The sequence below is a fragment of the Sinocyclocheilus grahami genome, unplaced genomic scaffold (assembly GCF_001515645.1).
Source record: "Sinocyclocheilus grahami isolate Dianchi unplaced genomic scaffold, SAMN03320097.WGS_v1.1 scaffold550.1, whole genome shotgun sequence".
NCBI classification, from domain to species: Eukaryota; Metazoa; Chordata; class Actinopteri; order Cypriniformes; family Cyprinidae; genus Sinocyclocheilus; species Sinocyclocheilus grahami.
The window spans coordinates 13,411-30,489 of NW_015505729.1; the positions used below are offsets into that span (position 1 = coordinate 13,411).

The 17,079-nt window shown below is 39.0% G+C and overlaps 2 protein-coding genes across 2 annotated transcripts in view; both read right to left on the bottom strand.

The window, feature by feature from the left end:
• LOC107555942 (CUB and sushi domain-containing protein 2-like) overlaps positions 1 to 192 on the bottom strand; it is a 4,599-nt gene extending 4,407 nt beyond the window's left edge. Inside the window, exon 1 of the mRNA XM_016238903.1 lies at positions 187 to 192. Within this exon, the coding sequence (XP_016094389.1) occupies positions 187 to 192 (6 nt within the window). The remainder of the gene's footprint in view (positions 1 to 186) is intronic.
• Positions 193 to 569: 377 nt separating this feature from the next.
• csmd2 (CUB and Sushi multiple domains 2) overlaps positions 570 to 17,079 on the bottom strand; it is a 294,566-nt gene continuing 278,056 nt past the window's right edge. The window contains exons 54-68 of the mRNA XM_016238904.1: positions 16,805 to 16,978; positions 13,508 to 13,696; positions 13,212 to 13,385; positions 10,457 to 10,639; positions 8,377 to 8,553; positions 6,329 to 6,508; positions 6,015 to 6,188; positions 5,653 to 5,826; positions 5,315 to 5,388; positions 5,108 to 5,219; positions 4,478 to 4,657; positions 3,013 to 3,078; positions 2,692 to 2,853; positions 1,747 to 1,859; positions 570 to 704 (exon numbers count right to left, since the gene is read on the bottom strand). Coding sequence (XP_016094390.1) covers positions 570 to 704; positions 1,747 to 1,859; positions 2,692 to 2,853; positions 3,013 to 3,078; positions 4,478 to 4,657; positions 5,108 to 5,219; positions 5,315 to 5,388; positions 5,653 to 5,826; positions 6,015 to 6,188; positions 6,329 to 6,508; positions 8,377 to 8,553; positions 10,457 to 10,639; positions 13,212 to 13,385; positions 13,508 to 13,696; positions 16,805 to 16,978 — 2,267 coding nt within the window. The remainder of the gene's footprint in view (positions 705 to 1,746; positions 1,860 to 2,691; positions 2,854 to 3,012; positions 3,079 to 4,477; positions 4,658 to 5,107; positions 5,220 to 5,314; positions 5,389 to 5,652; positions 5,827 to 6,014; positions 6,189 to 6,328; positions 6,509 to 8,376; positions 8,554 to 10,456; positions 10,640 to 13,211; positions 13,386 to 13,507; positions 13,697 to 16,804; positions 16,979 to 17,079) is intronic.

Sequence of the window (17,079 nt, forward strand, 5' to 3'; positions counted from 1 at the left end):
TAAAGTGCCCCTATTATGCCATTTCCACTATTGCCTTTCATGCAGCGTGTAATGTAGCTGTATGTGAATGTAAACGATCTGCAAAGCTGTAAAGCTGAAAGTGCGCGATTAATAAAGTTATTGTCTCCCAAAATAAAGAATCGACTCTGAACAGCTGAAACGAGTCATTAGTAATTGGAATCCCACTTCCATGACGGCTACACGTCACGGGGTAACACATTTGCATGATGCACGCCTATATTCTATGTTGGCCGGCCGCGAACAACTTGACCCCGCCCACAAACACATCATTCTACTGACGACTGCTTCTCTAATCTCTGGGAGTTTAACGCGGGATTCACAAAACGCTTGCTGTTGAAAGATGGATCAGTATCCTGTTTATTTAGACCAGCTGCTCCACTGAATCACAACCTGTAAGTATGATAAATAATAGACGTTAATATTTTCTATAGAGCGTTCAAAATACAGAACTATTGAAAAAGGCGTATCGCTTCCGACAAGCGCTGTACGCCTTGGGTGTGGAATGATATGAGGTGAGTAAGTGATGACAGAACTTTAATTTTATCCCTTTAACAAATTATAAGGTTTAACTGTCCTGTAAGACAAGCACACATACCCAGTCTCTGAAGTCCAAACTGGCCAAAGCCTTTTCCTCGAACAAAGCCTTGGTAAACAAATGAATCAGAAGAAGGCATGTATGACACCTGTGGAGAAAAGTACAAAACAGTAAGCATAAAGAATTTTCAAAATGTCACAAATGAGCCACTGAAAGGTAAAATGTGTCAGTGATATGAAAGTCTACTTATGTTTGACATTTACTTTCCCATCATTTCTCACTGAGGCATAAAAAGTGTACAAATCCACACACAAATCCATATAAAACTAGCTTTCTCCCCGCTGCTCTACCACTTGTGCGTTCTCTATTTCTCTCTCTCTTCCACGAACACACACACACACACACACACACACACACACACACACACACACACACACACACACACGAGCCACACACTCATGGCCCACAATTTTAATTACATTCTCCCAGGTGCTTGTCCCGAGTGCACTGGAGGGGGTTAGAGACGTCTGGCCCTGATTACCCAGCAATGATTTAACTGACATTTTAATTAAAAGAAAAACTTTGTCGGTTCTCTGCTATCCCCAGGAGTGACAAGGTGTGTGTGTGGTTGAGGGTTTCAGTAGTTATAAGCAGCCCAAGGTCCGGCCCTAAACAAGTGCCCTTACATCAGCCTGTGAGTGTTGAAGTACACTTTGAGCACACTCAGGTTGCAGTAAAGGTTCAAAAACTTCCATCTATCAAAGCTAGAGCACAACTTTCTGAAGACTACATCTGCATGGAGCCATACCATGAAGCAGAAAGGACTTGCATCAACATAAAAGTACGGCTGTTGAAATCAAATGTAAGATGCTTCTTTTTCCCAGCAACCAGTCCACTTAAATATAAGCCAACTGGATGACTGGGTAAAGTTAAATCGCATCTACATGGTTCAAATATTTGATCTGTGGTTCCCTAATATCTTCAAAGCAAACAATCTATTTGAATCTAATCCATTACAATGTGGAAAATCTGTAGAATCATCACAATGATTATTGCTTCCACGTTTCACACTGCTGAAAGTCTTCATTTCAAAATGTCAGGATAATGATTCTACGGATGTACTGCGCATAAGGGCTTCCTGTGACAACTACGGGGAAGTTCAGAGGAAACGGAAAAAGAAATATACATACATGTCCATCCAATGCCCAGTTGTCAATTTTGAACTTGTTAACAAAGATCTCCACAGGACCTTGAATCTGATACACCTGCAGCAACAATTGGGCTTCTTCTTTCTTATAGATACCTGCAGAATGGAGAGGAGTGTTAATGGGTGTCACGAGTGTTCGCAATAAAACATAATTGCCAAGTTCTTGTATTTTTTTAAATTTGTGTTCGTTTCATATGGATTTTCAATGTAATGACTCAATGTAACAATAATTTGACTAGTAAGATTTACTTTACATTAACATTTTCATTACATTTTAAATGTGTACCAAAAAAAAAAGTTTTTAAAATACACATATGCTAGTTGGTGAAAGTCCGAGCCAGTCAGTAGATTTGAGCTGACAGATTTTATAGAAAATTGTGGAGTGTATGGCAGTTACAGACTCAGATATTTGTAGCTTCATACTATGATGCCATCCATTTGTAGGATATCAAACATGACTGATATTTTGAGCCAATTTAAGAAAAAAAAACGTTTTCATTTGTTACGTGCTTCATAGCAACAAGGCATGTGTTTGTTTTATTTGCAATGCCTGGAGAGTTTGGTAATGTGCGATCCTCAGTCATTTAGTGTATGATGTCCAGTTTTTCCTCTGTAAATTTTTACAGTCAACAAGTGTATGATGTTTAGTGTTTGAAAATAGATAATACAAGTCATGTAGTGCATTCCAGGCTTTAGGCATTCTGCAAAATATCTCCCTTTATCTTCCATGGAATAAAAATATGGATTGGAATAAGTAACAAATACAGATTTTTCATTTTCGGCTCAACTTTTCCTTTAAGACAACACAAAACACAGTGCTAGAGACAGTACAAGTTAGAAAATTGCCATTACCTTGCTGCTGAAGCGTCACAAATGAGTGTTTCGTCAAATGTGTTGTGAGGTTAAAATAATAAAAAACAACACTCACCAGCCAGATTAAGCTGTACTCCGCTGTGGTCCAAGAGAGTGCCATTGACCCGATTGCTGAATGGTTCAAAAGCAGTTATGCTAAGCATTGCTGGCTGCTTCTTCCCTAGATATTCGTATGAACCCCTCCAAAGAGAGTTCTTAGCAAAGACCCCACTTGGCACTGAGATAGAGGCACAGAAAAGAAGAACACAATGAAAGAAACAAACACAAGAGCTACTGTATTATACATTCAAGTGACTAAAATATTTTAGGGGAATATTTAATTAACTTGCCTTGCATTAAAAGATTACTTTAATTTATGGTAGACAGTGAAACTTACCGGGTTGCTTTGTGTTGGGCGGCTCTTGCACTGTTCCTGCAGTTTTTCCGCTTGGTCTGTTATCAGCTGAAGGACAAGACCAGAAGGCCAACAATTCACTAAAAATGTTTTTTTATTGGTCTTATGAAGTATTCTAATTTGTTGAGATAGTGAATTGGTGGGTTCTTGTTAAATGTGAGCCCAAATCATCACAATTAAAAGAACCAAAGACTTAAACTACTTCAGTCTGTGTGCATTGAATTTATTTAATACACGAGTTTCACAATTTGAGTTGAATTACTGAAATAAATGGACTTTTCCACGACATTCTAATTTATTGAGATGCACCTGTATATATATGGTGTCAGATGAAAAGACATAAAACACCTGACAGGACCTTTCACAAGCAGTACTAATAAACATGCTTACATTACTAAAAATAATATGCATTATATTACAATTAATAATAAATGACTGTTGCAATGCTTTATAAGTAAATAAATGTGGTTTGGTTTGTTTATAACATGCGTCTTCTGTTATGTAACCCACGGGCATAATAAAGGAACTGTACCGTTAAGACATCTTGTGCATTATTTGCAGCATCTGCCTTGAACTTTGTTTTCCTTCCTATGAAGTGATAAATTGATGTACACTTGTTCCCTGTGCCATTTGGACTGAACATATACTGTAGAATTTGTATGATTTGGAATCTCACTTATTATATCTGAATACCCTGTGAAGTCTACTTTCCAGGACATTATAAGATGATTGGACACACACAGTGGGGAAAAACAGCTTTATTAGATGTCATACGACTATGTTGCCCCTCTCTGGTCTCCCACAGGTGCTGTTAATATCTTTCCACTTCAAAAGGCCAGAACCCTGCTTTCATAGCTTTATTATAAAAGATTACAGCAACATATTTCAACAACTCTTAGACTGTGAAGCATTTAGGGTTGAACTTGAGACGAATGCCATCCTCCTTCAGCAAAGTAAAAAGGAGATTGCTAATCTTATATTGCTGCCCTATATGCTCACAGTCGGCATGGTAAATGCTGTATGGGAACTGTTTATCTGATGATATTTTATAGCAGTCTGGGCTTTCCAAAACCAAAACAAAGCATTCCACTGGGCTAATCAGAGCTCTACTAATATAACATTTCAACAATAACATGATGAATTGGGCACAGCGATCACGCCAGTTGTGGAGATGAAACAGGTGGACGTGGCCATTTATCAACATTTGTAGAGAAGAAAATCACAAAGTGGTGGAATACGGTAAATCATTAAGTCTGTAAATCAAGTAGATGGGCTACACCAAAACACACATGTGGTATGAACATGCTCAAAGCCAATCAATCAATTTCTTTTACATTTTTTAAAAGAAAAAACTAATTGCATGTAAAAGCACATTTAAGTTCAGTACATTTTGGTTTGTGGGCTCACACACATATTTATTCAACACACATAAGTATTTTGTACATACGTGCACACAATGGAGGTTTCCCTGTCCAGCTGCCATCAGCCCTGCAGGTGCGGTGTTCAGACCCTCCAGCAAGGTAGAAACCAGACTGACAGGTGTAGATGAGAGTATAACCCAGAGATGGAAGCTCTATAGCACCTACATCTGCCTGTGCGGGGAGCTCCGGCTGATTACAGTGATGAGCTGAGGAGAGAAATAAGAGAAAATATATTATATTGTGGAGGGGGTATTGTGGAAAAACAAACAAACAAACAAAAACCATATAACCATACAAATTCAATGAAATCAGAAAAGGTTGCTCTACATCAGTGGTTCTCAAACCTCTCCATGAAGTACCCCCAGCACTGCACGTTTTGTATGTCTCCCTATATCTGACACACCCACTTCAGGTCTTGCAGGCTCCAGTAATGAGCTGACGAGTTGAATCAGGTGTGATAGATGAGGGAGACATACAAAATGTGCAAGGCTGGGGGTACTCCAGGACAGGTTTGAGAACCACTGCTCTACATTATTAATCACTAGAAATTATTTTACAATTATTTTTAATAAATCATTTTTAAAAATGCATTTGAAAACAAAAAAAGTACAGTAACAGATAAATCAGGCTAATATGTTTGCAAGATTGCGGCTAACCGATGCACTCAGGCTGCATGCCACTCCAGATGAGGTTGGGCAAACAGGTCCGAGAGATGGAACCCAGAAGGAGGTGACCCTTTCTGCAGCTGTAGTATACTGAACTACCAATCTGTTGACATAAACACACAAATAGTCAATAAATGACAAGACAAAAAATGTGTTCCAGATGAATTGATAACAGTCTTGGTTTGATGTGATTAGCACCTGATAGCCTTGAGAGTTGTTCTGGTGGCCAAAGAGAGGAGTGCCAGGATCTACACAGCTGGTGTGACTGGGATCTTAAATTGAAAAAACTTTTAAGTTTTTTACTGTATTTATGATCAAATTAATAATAATAATTATATAAAAAAAAAAAAAAAAATATATATATATATATATATATATATAAATACACTTTTGAATGGAAATGTGCAGGGTTGCCAGGTTGCGAAATAAAACCAGCCCAATTGCTATTCAAAACTACCGTTTTGCAATATAATAATTTGTCAGAACAGTTTTCTTTCTTTCTTAAATGTGAGGACAGCATGAATACATCAGCTGACCTATGCAAGACGGCTGGGTTCCACTCCAGGTTCCATCATATTGGCAGTATCGGCGAGCAGAGCCGACCAGGATCAAAGGCGGGTAACATGAGAATGAAACAGAGGACAGGTATGTGAACCCTCGGTCTTCTCGCTTGCCCTGGGCTGGTATCCCTGGATCTCCACAAAATACAGCTGCAGAGAAAAAGATATTAATTGAGGAGAATATTATACTATAAGGTTTTAAAATCATCACACAAAACTTACAGCCGAAATTTAGAGATATCCAGTTAAAAATTTTATATACGTCGATTTAAATGCTTATGAACATTTCTGGTAAAACTCAAATTCTATTTTAAGGCTTCAGAAAAATTCACACTTACGAAAACACTGAGGCCGTTCGCCACTCCAGTTTCCTGTGCCCTGGCAGGTGAGGATAGTGGGAAGGGAAAGCTGGTAACCCTGATTACAGCTATAACTAATGCTGGACCCCCATTGGAAGTCAGACCCCACAACCTGACCATTCGGGATGCTGGGAGGTGTGCCACACACAATGGCTGCAAGAAAACATAGACAATATGTCATGTTGAAAAATGAATAAAAAAATAAAAAATAAATGAATTAAATAAAATCACGCAAGATACCAATCATTTGGAAGTATACAGGAAGCTTCCATTCACAAGAGGTGGGCTCAAACCTTTGCAAACTGGCTTGGTGATGTTCCATGTGCGATCCTTGGTGCAGATGAGTGTGGAGGCACGATCAGCATCTATAGTGAAGCCTGGTGAACACTGGAAGCTCACAGTGTGGCCGTACGTGAAGTCAATGCCCAGTCTGATACCATTAGCTGGCACTCCAGGATCTCCACAGTTAATGACTGGAAGTGGGCAGAGAGAGTAAAGTGAAAGTAATTTGTGGTGCGATAAGAGGAAGTACATGGCTGAATGACAAGTGAGGACAAGTGTGCCAAAATTCTGATGATTTGGAACTATTTTATAATTAGCCATTTCATTGAAACAGATCAATTTAGGCAGAAACATTTTCATATTAAAAGGGTCATAAACTGGAAGCAACAAGACGTTTTATCCCTCTTGGTGGTGCCTTTAAATTAATGAACTGTTTTAGGCATCAGCTTTGGGAGGCTCTTTCCTCTAGTCACTTCCTGTAGTCGGAAGCCACCGGCACCCGCTCTGTGCCAAAGACACCAATGTGTCTGGAGCTGTAATGTTTGCACGTGACCACCATTTGCTCTGAGCCTGAACAGTGAGCATTGTGTTTTTATGAGCATGGCAAGTCACTCGGGTGGTTGCCAAGAGGGGGACAGGGCTACTCTCTATCTCTCCAACACAGGGCTGCTATGTAGACGTCCCTGATCAGCTTGTGTCCAGGGCCGGCATAATGGAGAACACTGTGCCTCATTATTAATTCCTGTCTCACAATGCATTGAAAAGCTTCATGCGAACAAAACCAATTCAAATCCAGCCTCTGGATTCCTCAAGAGCTCAGCCACTGAGAGCTGTACTATTCAGAGCAGTTTACCGTAAGAGAATCAAACGTCTCTTTCTAAAACCACTTAGAGACCCTATGAAAAGACACCATGAGAGTGGTCGACTTATCCAGCATTCCATTCAACTCGGAAAGTGGGAATTTCCAACTTGCTATTTAGGAAATTGCAAAAGAAAGCCACTTCTAGTTAGTCTTGGAACATGGAAACTTTCCAACTCAGAACTGTGATTTGCTGAGATGGTGTATGACCATGGTGTCACTCAGAGAGATGCAAATGGGTACCGACAACCGTTTACTTTTAAGCAAATAAAAATCATTAATAATTTGAAGCTCCTACATTTGCTAAACAAGTTTTAATACTAAAATACTTGCCAAGACAAATGTGTGCAAATGAGGTGAATGATCCTCTCTCTTCATAATCCTGCAGAATAAATGCTTACTTTATCCTCGGCAATTGGCTTGCTAGGAGCTAGTCTTTGTTGACAGGTGAACAACTGCAAAGCTAATGATAACATTTCAGTTAGCCTTTGAGTACCTAGCTAACAGCTTAGCACAGTGCTAACTGGCTTTAAAAAAGCTCTTTTGATTATTTTTGAACTTTTTGATCAGCCATTGGGAAAGAGGGATAGGATGAATAGTGAATTGCTACATGCTAATGCTATTCAGTGGTAGGTACAGTATCATTGGGGGAAAGGATGTTGTCATTCTAGAAAATATTGTATTGAATACAAATTTACAAATATTGCATGTAAGATGAGTCATCAATATTTCTGATTTGCATTCCCCCGGAAAAGGACTATACATTTAAAATGTGTATATTTGCTACTTTTGTCAACTTAGTTTAACTAGTATATACTATTGATGGACTTCACGTCTTACCCAAATCTGTAAAGAGTTAAGGTGTGGTCACATTAAAAAAAATGTCAGCAAAAAGATCCATTGTCTACTGTCAATAGGGTAGTGATATATGAAGCACTGTCCACACACAGTCACTTTGAAACTGTTGGTCTGTTGGTCAAGGCATTAAATCCTTGTGACCAACTTTAGCTTGTTAAATTTGCACAAGGAAATCTTTCGCCTTTGTGCTAAATTCCCAATCACATGGATTCCTACTAAAATTACTTGATTTCATGAAAATTCGCAGAACAATGGCAAGTCTGACCGTACCTTTCGTGATGCTAGCTTAAAAAAATGGAAGTCTGATCTATCTAAACTCCTGTTGATGTGTTGATGGGGCACCTGTGCATTCCAGCATGTCCCCGGTCCAAGTGCCATTGACTGTACAATGACGAGTGAGCAGGCCAGTGGAGTAGTAGCCTTCTCTGCAGGAGTAGGTGACAGAGCGGGAAAACACAAGTCCATCGTGGAACTGGATCATGGAGTTGCGAGGAGTTCCAGGGTTGCCACAAGAGACCACTGCAAAAGACCACAAGAGAACATCAGATGGGATGCAAGGTGACAATAATACATGCTCAGCATAGAACATGAATTCTAGGTGCAAGGGAAGCTTAAACACTACTAGGCAACTACATGAATCATAGGACATGCCCCTCCTCTGACCTGGACAGTTATATGTTAATTTAGCATTTAATTAATAAACACATTTACTGCAGGAGATTTCATACATTAGACAATCCTTTGCCCCAGGACAGGGCAGATGGCGCGTATTCATGTGTGTGTGCCAATATAGAGCAGGTGGGCACACACTCACAACCAGGGACTCCACCAATATGGGCTAGAGGTTTGAGCACTGGAGACTTGCCAATATGAAAACAGAGCACTTGAGTGGTGAATACTGAGCTTAAAACAACAAACAGCAAACCTGTTATCATCTGTTACTATTACATACCCCAGTGTCCTTTGGCTCAGATTTTGGAAATCAAGTGGTGACCCAACACAGTACCAAATATGGTTATTAGACAAACCTAAATTTGAATGCTATGATGTTTTTGGCGGCAATAATTCACCACGCATTGTGGTCGGCATAATGTTTGGTGTATTTTCTAGCAAGAAGAGGATGCATTTGTGCCAAAATAATGTTTCACCGGATAGAGAACCTTTGATGTCAATTGGAGAAAAAATGCTCAATTTTAAAAGTGAATGAGCCTATTTATTTTGGCTTTGTGTGATATTTGCACAGTTTGGATAGCAAAAATAGTATTTGATTAGTATTTGAATGTAGGGTGTTTTTCCCTGCTTTCTTTTTTTTTTGCATCACATTTCACCAGTTGACTACCACTATATACTATATCACATTAATATAAAGCACTCCAATTCTGCAAAGAACAGTCAATTTCCTTGTATAAGTAAATGTTAGGACATCAAACATTTTTGATGAGGACATAAATGAAAAAAGTCATCCTGATTTCCCCTTTCACTTTCAGACAATGAGCTTTTATGTTGTATTGAGGATGTAAATTTATGAGAGGGGTTTTAGGCAGTTATTGATTTGTTCTCTTTAAACGTCAGCATTTTCTGTGAATCCACCTTTTAAGCCACCACAGTTTGCTGAACTGGCATGGATAACAATAGCCCAAGGGTCAAATCAATAAGAGAAACACAAACTTAGGCAGACACACAAGCACACACATTTCAAACGCACAACCCCCAAGCATTTGGGAGGTAGGAAGGGGACTGAGATGACAGTGTGCTTTGTAGGAGATGCAAAACTAAAAATTTCTTAAATGTTTAGGGGTGACTTAACAAGATGTGAGATAAAACAAATGGCTGGTGTTAAAAAAGCAGGGTAAAAAAAATGACAGGCGTCTCCACATGGGTAATTAACCTGGGTTTCCTGCTTCTCTGACATACCTTTCTTTGGGTTGTCAGCCTGACTCTGCAGGCACTTTACACAAACCAACACAAGCAGAATAATAATGCTGTTTAAGAGAGAAGGAGAGAGTGCAAACACAGCAGCCCAGTGTCCAGGGGACCAGCAGGGCTGGCACAGTCGTTTGGGCATCTTGACTGGATAGTGTTCAGCATGTTGAGAGAAAGGAAACACGGTACGAGTGGAAGTGTAACATGTGTACACCCCAGGTGTACTGAGCCGCTTTAAAGCTACAGACGGGAACAAATCAAGATGAAAATAACTTCTCGCCAACCACTGTCTGTCTGTCTCCATCTCCCTCTTTTGTTTTGCACAAGTTTATACACAAGGGAATTTGTGTGCAGAATCAAACACCTATGAAATAACTTGCTGAGAAATTTGCATAGTCTACAATTTTGGGAGTAGCAGAATCTTCTAGAGACAGAAGAGATTAATCATCTGCGTTCAGCCGCATTTTTCTGCAGACCACCCAGGTTTCATTTTTCTTACCATGGCACTCAGGCTGGATGCCCACCCAGCTCCCGTTAGCCAGGCAGGTTCGTTCAGAGGAGCCCTTCAGAATGTAGCCAGGCTCACAGCTGAATCGTACAATGCTCCCTACGGAGAACTTCTCTCCCAGACGGATCCCGTGCACTGGAACGCCAGGGTCTCCACACATTCCAGCAGAATCACCTGAAAAAAACACGCATACATATGAACACTTGGACACTTATTTTTTACATGTAGTTTCATATAGCAGTGTTAACAATAGGTATATCTTAAATCAGGCCCATAATATAAATTTTCACTTTCTTAATTTTGGTTTGGCTTTTAAAATTGCATGATTTAATAATAATAAAAAAAATAATAAAATACAAAAATAACCTAAAAATAAAATTTATTTAAAGTAAAAAAAAAAAGTGCTAAATGTACAATACAGGGATAAGGGAGCTGTTTTAGACACAGCTTGTTTAACCAATGGACACACAAGGTGTGGAGAAACTCAATAAAACTAAATCACTCCCGTTAAAATCAATGGAGTATACACTGCAAGTACCATGGGTTTCAAACCCTTGGTGTTGTGTCTATGTACAATGAAAATACCCTCAAACCAGTCCAATTTAGATCCTTTGACAGCGAATGACTGGAAAACTACTATCTAGATGCCCCGCAAGACTTTCAAACTTGCTCTCTATTACATTATGTTTTTAGTTAAAGAGGTTAACTGAGATTTACACAAGTTGATGAGTAATTTCATTCATATTTATTGAACAACTCTCCGCGGTAGACCTGGCAAAGGAGATGAAAAAAGAGGCATCACAGCGGCTTGGTTTAGGTGATAATTTACTTTGGATAATAAAGCACCAGGGACAGAAAATTTGCCGACGTGAGCGCTCCATGATGTTCTTCAGCAAATCCTCTTATTTTGATCCACTGATGCATTTACAAATGATCTTTATATTCCCTATATATCCTCTGGTAATGCTCAACAAACAATCACAAATTCAAAATGAACAGTGAGTCTTTTGGTGAAGGGCACAGTAAATATGAAAGAAATACTACTATTTAAATACAGAATATCGTCTTCAGAAACTCACACTGACAGGCCAGTTATTAACCACTAGATGTCTTGCAAAAAAAAAAAAAAAAGCCTAATGCACTTTTTGACAGAAAAAAAATTATTTGAAAGGAATCTTTTGAGAAATATGAAAGTTATGAATTGTGACATTAACCTGTCAGTGGTTTTACAGCCAGGGATGAAGCTCTTCTGGCATATCTGAGGGCTGCAATGGACTGATGTGTTTATAGTGGAGCATGGCAGCTCATTACCAGGCAGGCATGTGAGAGTCTGTGTCGCCAAGCCCAATATGAGAAGATTAAACCAGTTTACGAGGGGACACACAATTTGCCCTGCTGGACACTGCCTAGATGGCAATATTGTATTACCACCCACTGATCTGAGCTGTAATCCTGAGGTCATTGATCCATCATCTCGCACAAAACCTTAGAGATGGTGTTATCTCAAATGTGAAAAATGGAGCACATGCCCCACTACACATACACATTATATGGAAAAAAGTATTGGGACACACCTCTTAATTATTGAATTCAGGATACAGGTGTTTCAACCAGACCCCTTGCCACAGATGTATAGAAATCAAGCACCTAGCCATGCAGTCTGCATTTGTGAAAAAATAGGATGCTCTGAAGAGCTCAGTGAATTGAATTAAATTGACTGTGCCCCAGTGCACAAGGCAAGGTTCATAAGACATGGTTGGATGAGTTTGGTGTAGAAGAATTTGACTGGCCTACACAGAGCCTGGACCCTAACCCCATCGAACACCTTTGGGATTAACTGAAATGGAGACTGCGAGCCAGGACTTGTCCAACATCAGTGCATGACCTCATAGATACCCTACTAAAATATTGTAGAGCGCCAGCTATAAGAATAGAAGCTGTTATTGTTGCAAAGGGAGGATCAAATCCATATAAATGTCTATGTTTTTAGAGTGTGATGTTATTAAAGTCCCTGTTTGTGTAATGGTCAGGTGACTCAATAGGGAATAATATAAATAAATAAAAAATTTTATTTACATGTATTTATATATTAAATGTATATTTATTATTTATAAAGTTTGCAAAAATATTCCCATCTTTTCTCATAAGTTTACATTCCCTTGTGAGAGAATCTGAGAGTCTATTTCATATCTACAAAAACATAGGAGGGTTAATTAAATATAAGAAAATAATAAAAATAAGATAATAAAAACTGTTTTATTAGTACTTTGATTTAGTACTGAAGACATGGCATGTACGTATTTGCATATATTCCACAAGACAACATATTTAACTCAATTTACACAAATTATCTTGTTCAAAAGTCCTTAATAATGCTGCCTGATTGAACATCAGTAAACTTTATGATAGCTGTGTATAAGACCTTGCTTTGTCCTGAGTTGCAAAGCTGGATCTCAGCATATAGTCACTGTGAGGAAGAACACAAATGTGCAGAGCCTGCTGGGAAACCAAAGGACCTATAGTACCTGAAGGTTTTTGGCAGCTTCACTGCTCAGGACAAAATAAGGACTCAATCACAAAAGACGTTTCGAAATGAAAGTAGGTAGTCTAATTTGTGTAAATATAACAATATTACAATTAAATATATTTCTAAAAAAATTTTTTTTTAAACCAATAAAGTACTAAATAAAAATCACGATAAAAACAGACAGATGAGCATGCTGAATAGGGAAAAAATTTCAAGTACCGGAGCAATGTGGCAGGGAGCCGCTCCACTGGCCATCCAGCTGGCACATGCGGGTGATATTGCCCACAATGCTGCGCTGGCCGATGCAGCTGAAGCGGATAACAGAGCCCACTGTGCGTCTGTCCCCCGAGATCTGTGCATATGGAGGCATGCTGGGACGATCACACAGAACCACTGCGGCAGACAGAAAAAAGGGCAAATCTTACCTACAGTGCACAATATCAATATACACAATTCAGAGTAAAGTAGGTTACACAATTACTTGAGTAATGGTTTATCAGGTTAAGATGACTTACAGAGGCACTTGGGTAGGGAGCGGTCCCATGTGCCGTCGCCTTGACAGCTCAGAGTGCTGGTGCCCATCAGGTAGTATCCAGGGTTACAGCTGTAAGAAACTGCGGTCTGGAAACTGTAACGATGAGGCCCGCTGGGCAGGACCTGTCTGACACCATTTTCAACATGTCCCGGATCAGTGCAGTTCACAACTGAGACGCAGAGAAAGACAGACAGAGAGAAAGAAGGTTATGAAGAATACTGTTGAGAAGCACACTGCAATTCAAAAGTTTATTAAAAATAAATTTATTTTTAATTTTTTTGAAAGTGATTAATACTTTAATTCTGCAAGGATGTGTTAATTGGATCAAAAGTGACAGTAAAGACATTTAGGCTTTTCTTTTCTATTCATCAAATAATTCTGAAAAAAAATGTATCACTGATTCCACAAAAATATTAAGCACACAACTATTTTCAACATTGATAAGAAATAAATTTTTTGAGCACCAATTCAGCATATTAGAATGATTTCTGAAGGATAATGTGACAGAAGACTGAAGCAATGGCTGCTAAAAATTCAGCTTTGATATCACAGGAATAAATTACATTTAAAAATATATAATATTTCATAATATTACCGTTATTTTTTATCAAATAAATGCAGCCTTGGTGCGCACAAGAGACTCTTTATTTGGCATAATCAATTTAATTTAAAAGAGACTTTTGTGTACATTTCTATCTTGGTGACAGTAATTCATCATATGATGATCACATCACATGATCACATGATGGAGAAATGTGTTATATCCATATTTCCTGTTCCTGTTCAATCCTAGTAAAGTCTGCTGCATCCTCCACAACAAGCCAATCTAAACGATGGGAAACTGTGGCATGCAAACCACATTAAGCATACATTTTTGGCCTTGTTTGTGCCATTAATTGATTTGTGCAATTTCTTTAGTGAATTGTGTGAAATAAATGATGCTGCCAGTGGGCACAGTTCATTGGTCCTGATATCCAACCAATTTTCAACACACAAAATGCCACAGAAAAAGATGGTTTACGAAGAAGATTAAAGGCTTCTAGAAAAACTTCTGTAAATATTTGAAACCACATAAACACAAACAGTTGCTTCATTAATGGCTGGTGCACGGTCTGGCTGAGGACATGAACTGGGCTTAGAGAGAGGAGAGATGGAGACATATCGGTGGTGTGTTAGTTATGAGCCAAAAAACAAACAACAACAAAACAAAACAGAGAACGAGAGCACAGAGGGACAAAAGGGCATGATGGATAACCTAAAACAAAAATCAGCAGTAATTTGTATTCGTTCATGCACTTAAAGGTCCCCTGAAATGCTTAGAAACACGCAGCATTACTCTGTGTGTTGACGTCATTTTAACTGAAACAGGAAGACAGGGCGGGACATATCAAGCAGCCCAATAGTCAATAACATCCGTTTATATCACAGCTTGGGCTAGAGCCGTTGAGCTCCGCAAAGCCGCATTCGACAGGGTATGCCAGCTACAATCTCATCCATATTGCTATAAAATATAGCATTCTGTGTAGAATTCAAATAGCTCTGATACATTTTGTGGTCTGCGCCGACTCGCGCATGTGATCTGCTCCGTGCTATCGTGTCTCTGGACCGGAGCAGAGTGTGTGTGCGGTGGTTAGCGTGACACAGCGCGAAACCAGACTTCTTTTTTTCCTCAATGGAAAGCATATTTACACTGTTTGAATCGTTCCCTGCCCCTATATAGTGCACTACGTGCCATTCACTGTACAGAAAATACTAATTCTGTGGACAAGTGACCGATCTATTTTATAGTGCAGGGCAGGGGCGATTCTAGAGAGTATTTGATTGGACAGAAAGTCTGATGAAAAGCTGAAGTATGATGTGACGTCAAAAAAAATCGTTGAGTCGTTTTGGCGGAAGTGACGAACTGCAAGCTTTGAATGCTTATATCTTCTAAATGCAAATTTTGTCACTGTTTTGGAGCACACGGCCTTATAGATAACCTTAAGACTAACATATTCATACTAACACCCAAAAAAACTTTAATTTTGATTTCATGGGGACTTTAAAGAAAACAAAATATTCATTAAAACGCAAGTGCAACTGAGCAGGCCAAGGCAATAAGATGGGCCGTCATGTTAACCTATGTTTTGTTCTTTGAGTACTCCAACTGATTCTAACAAATTTAGCTGAAAACACTTCTGGCGACATTCTATGAAGCCAAAAACAGTGAAGCCAAATGAAGAGAACAGGCTTCCTTATTTGACTCCAGAGTGTCCCTTCTGCTGTTCCAGGCCAGCAATGTTCCCTTAAAATCTCTCCATTAGGGACAGCTTCTCAACGGAATTAAGACTTTCCAGAGTAGTAATGCATGCTAATGCCTTTAATAGCTCTTAGTAGAGCCAGCCTAAGCCATTTTCTATGATGCAATCATTTATAACTTAAATATACCAGCTCGATTTTTAACTAAAATGTAAATGGTTAAGTTAGAAATAAATACAGAAATGAAATCAATAGAAAGAAAGAAAAGAAGAAAAATAAAAGAACTAAGGAAAACAATCTGTTTATTTGTGCTTGGCCGTAATTCCATTTTAAAATCGATGCTCCCGCTGGCCAGTGGCAATTTTTGAGGGGAGTGGTTCAATTATCTGCAGATATAAGTCTAACCAACTTATCTGTGTGGTTTAGGAGGCCATTTTGGAGATAGAAGTGGCTCACTCAGACACAAATTGGTGCTGATTAGCGGGGCTGTGCAGAGGCCTGATTGATGCAGCTCCGAGCTCATAGCATTTTTTTACCGGCTCCTTTTGTGCCATTAAACGGGTGTCTTCCCACGCTCAGTGCTAATTATGGACCATGATGGAGAGGAGACCGTGCCTGATATGATCAGACCACTTCAACTTCCTCAGTCAGAATAAACACACATTTATAATCAAAAGAGAGGTACGGATTGAGGGGATGGATGTTACAACTTCAAAGAGTCAAATTTAAAATAACAGAGTGATTCATAACTTGTGTAATTGTTTCACTGTTTCCAAAAATATTAAGCACACAACTCTTTTCAATATTGACGATAAGAAATGTTTCTTGAGCACCAAGTCAGCATATTAGAATGATATCTGAATGATTATGAAATTTAGCTTTGCCATCAGAAGAATACATTTAAAACAGTAGTGCTCTATATGTCACATTTTGGCTTATATATGGCAACTCTTAATTGAACATCTTGAATTACACAAATATTTGCATAGACTGTTATTGTCTAGATCTGTGCCAGTCATCTTTAACCCACAGGACTTACTTTTACACTTGGGCAGAGCGTTGCTCCACTGGCTGTTGGACTGACAGTGAGACTTGATTGCACCTTGGAGAACATAACCAGGGTTGCAGGTGAAACGCACAATGTCGTTAAGGTTAAACTGCGTTCCCTGAGTCACACCATTAGCTGGGGTGCCTGGATGCCCACAGGTGATGGCTACAGAACATCAAAGTGACATATTAATATCCATTTACATGATTATTTTATTTCTCAGAGGCATAAAACTGTCAAAAGACATTGAATCAGATTGATTAACC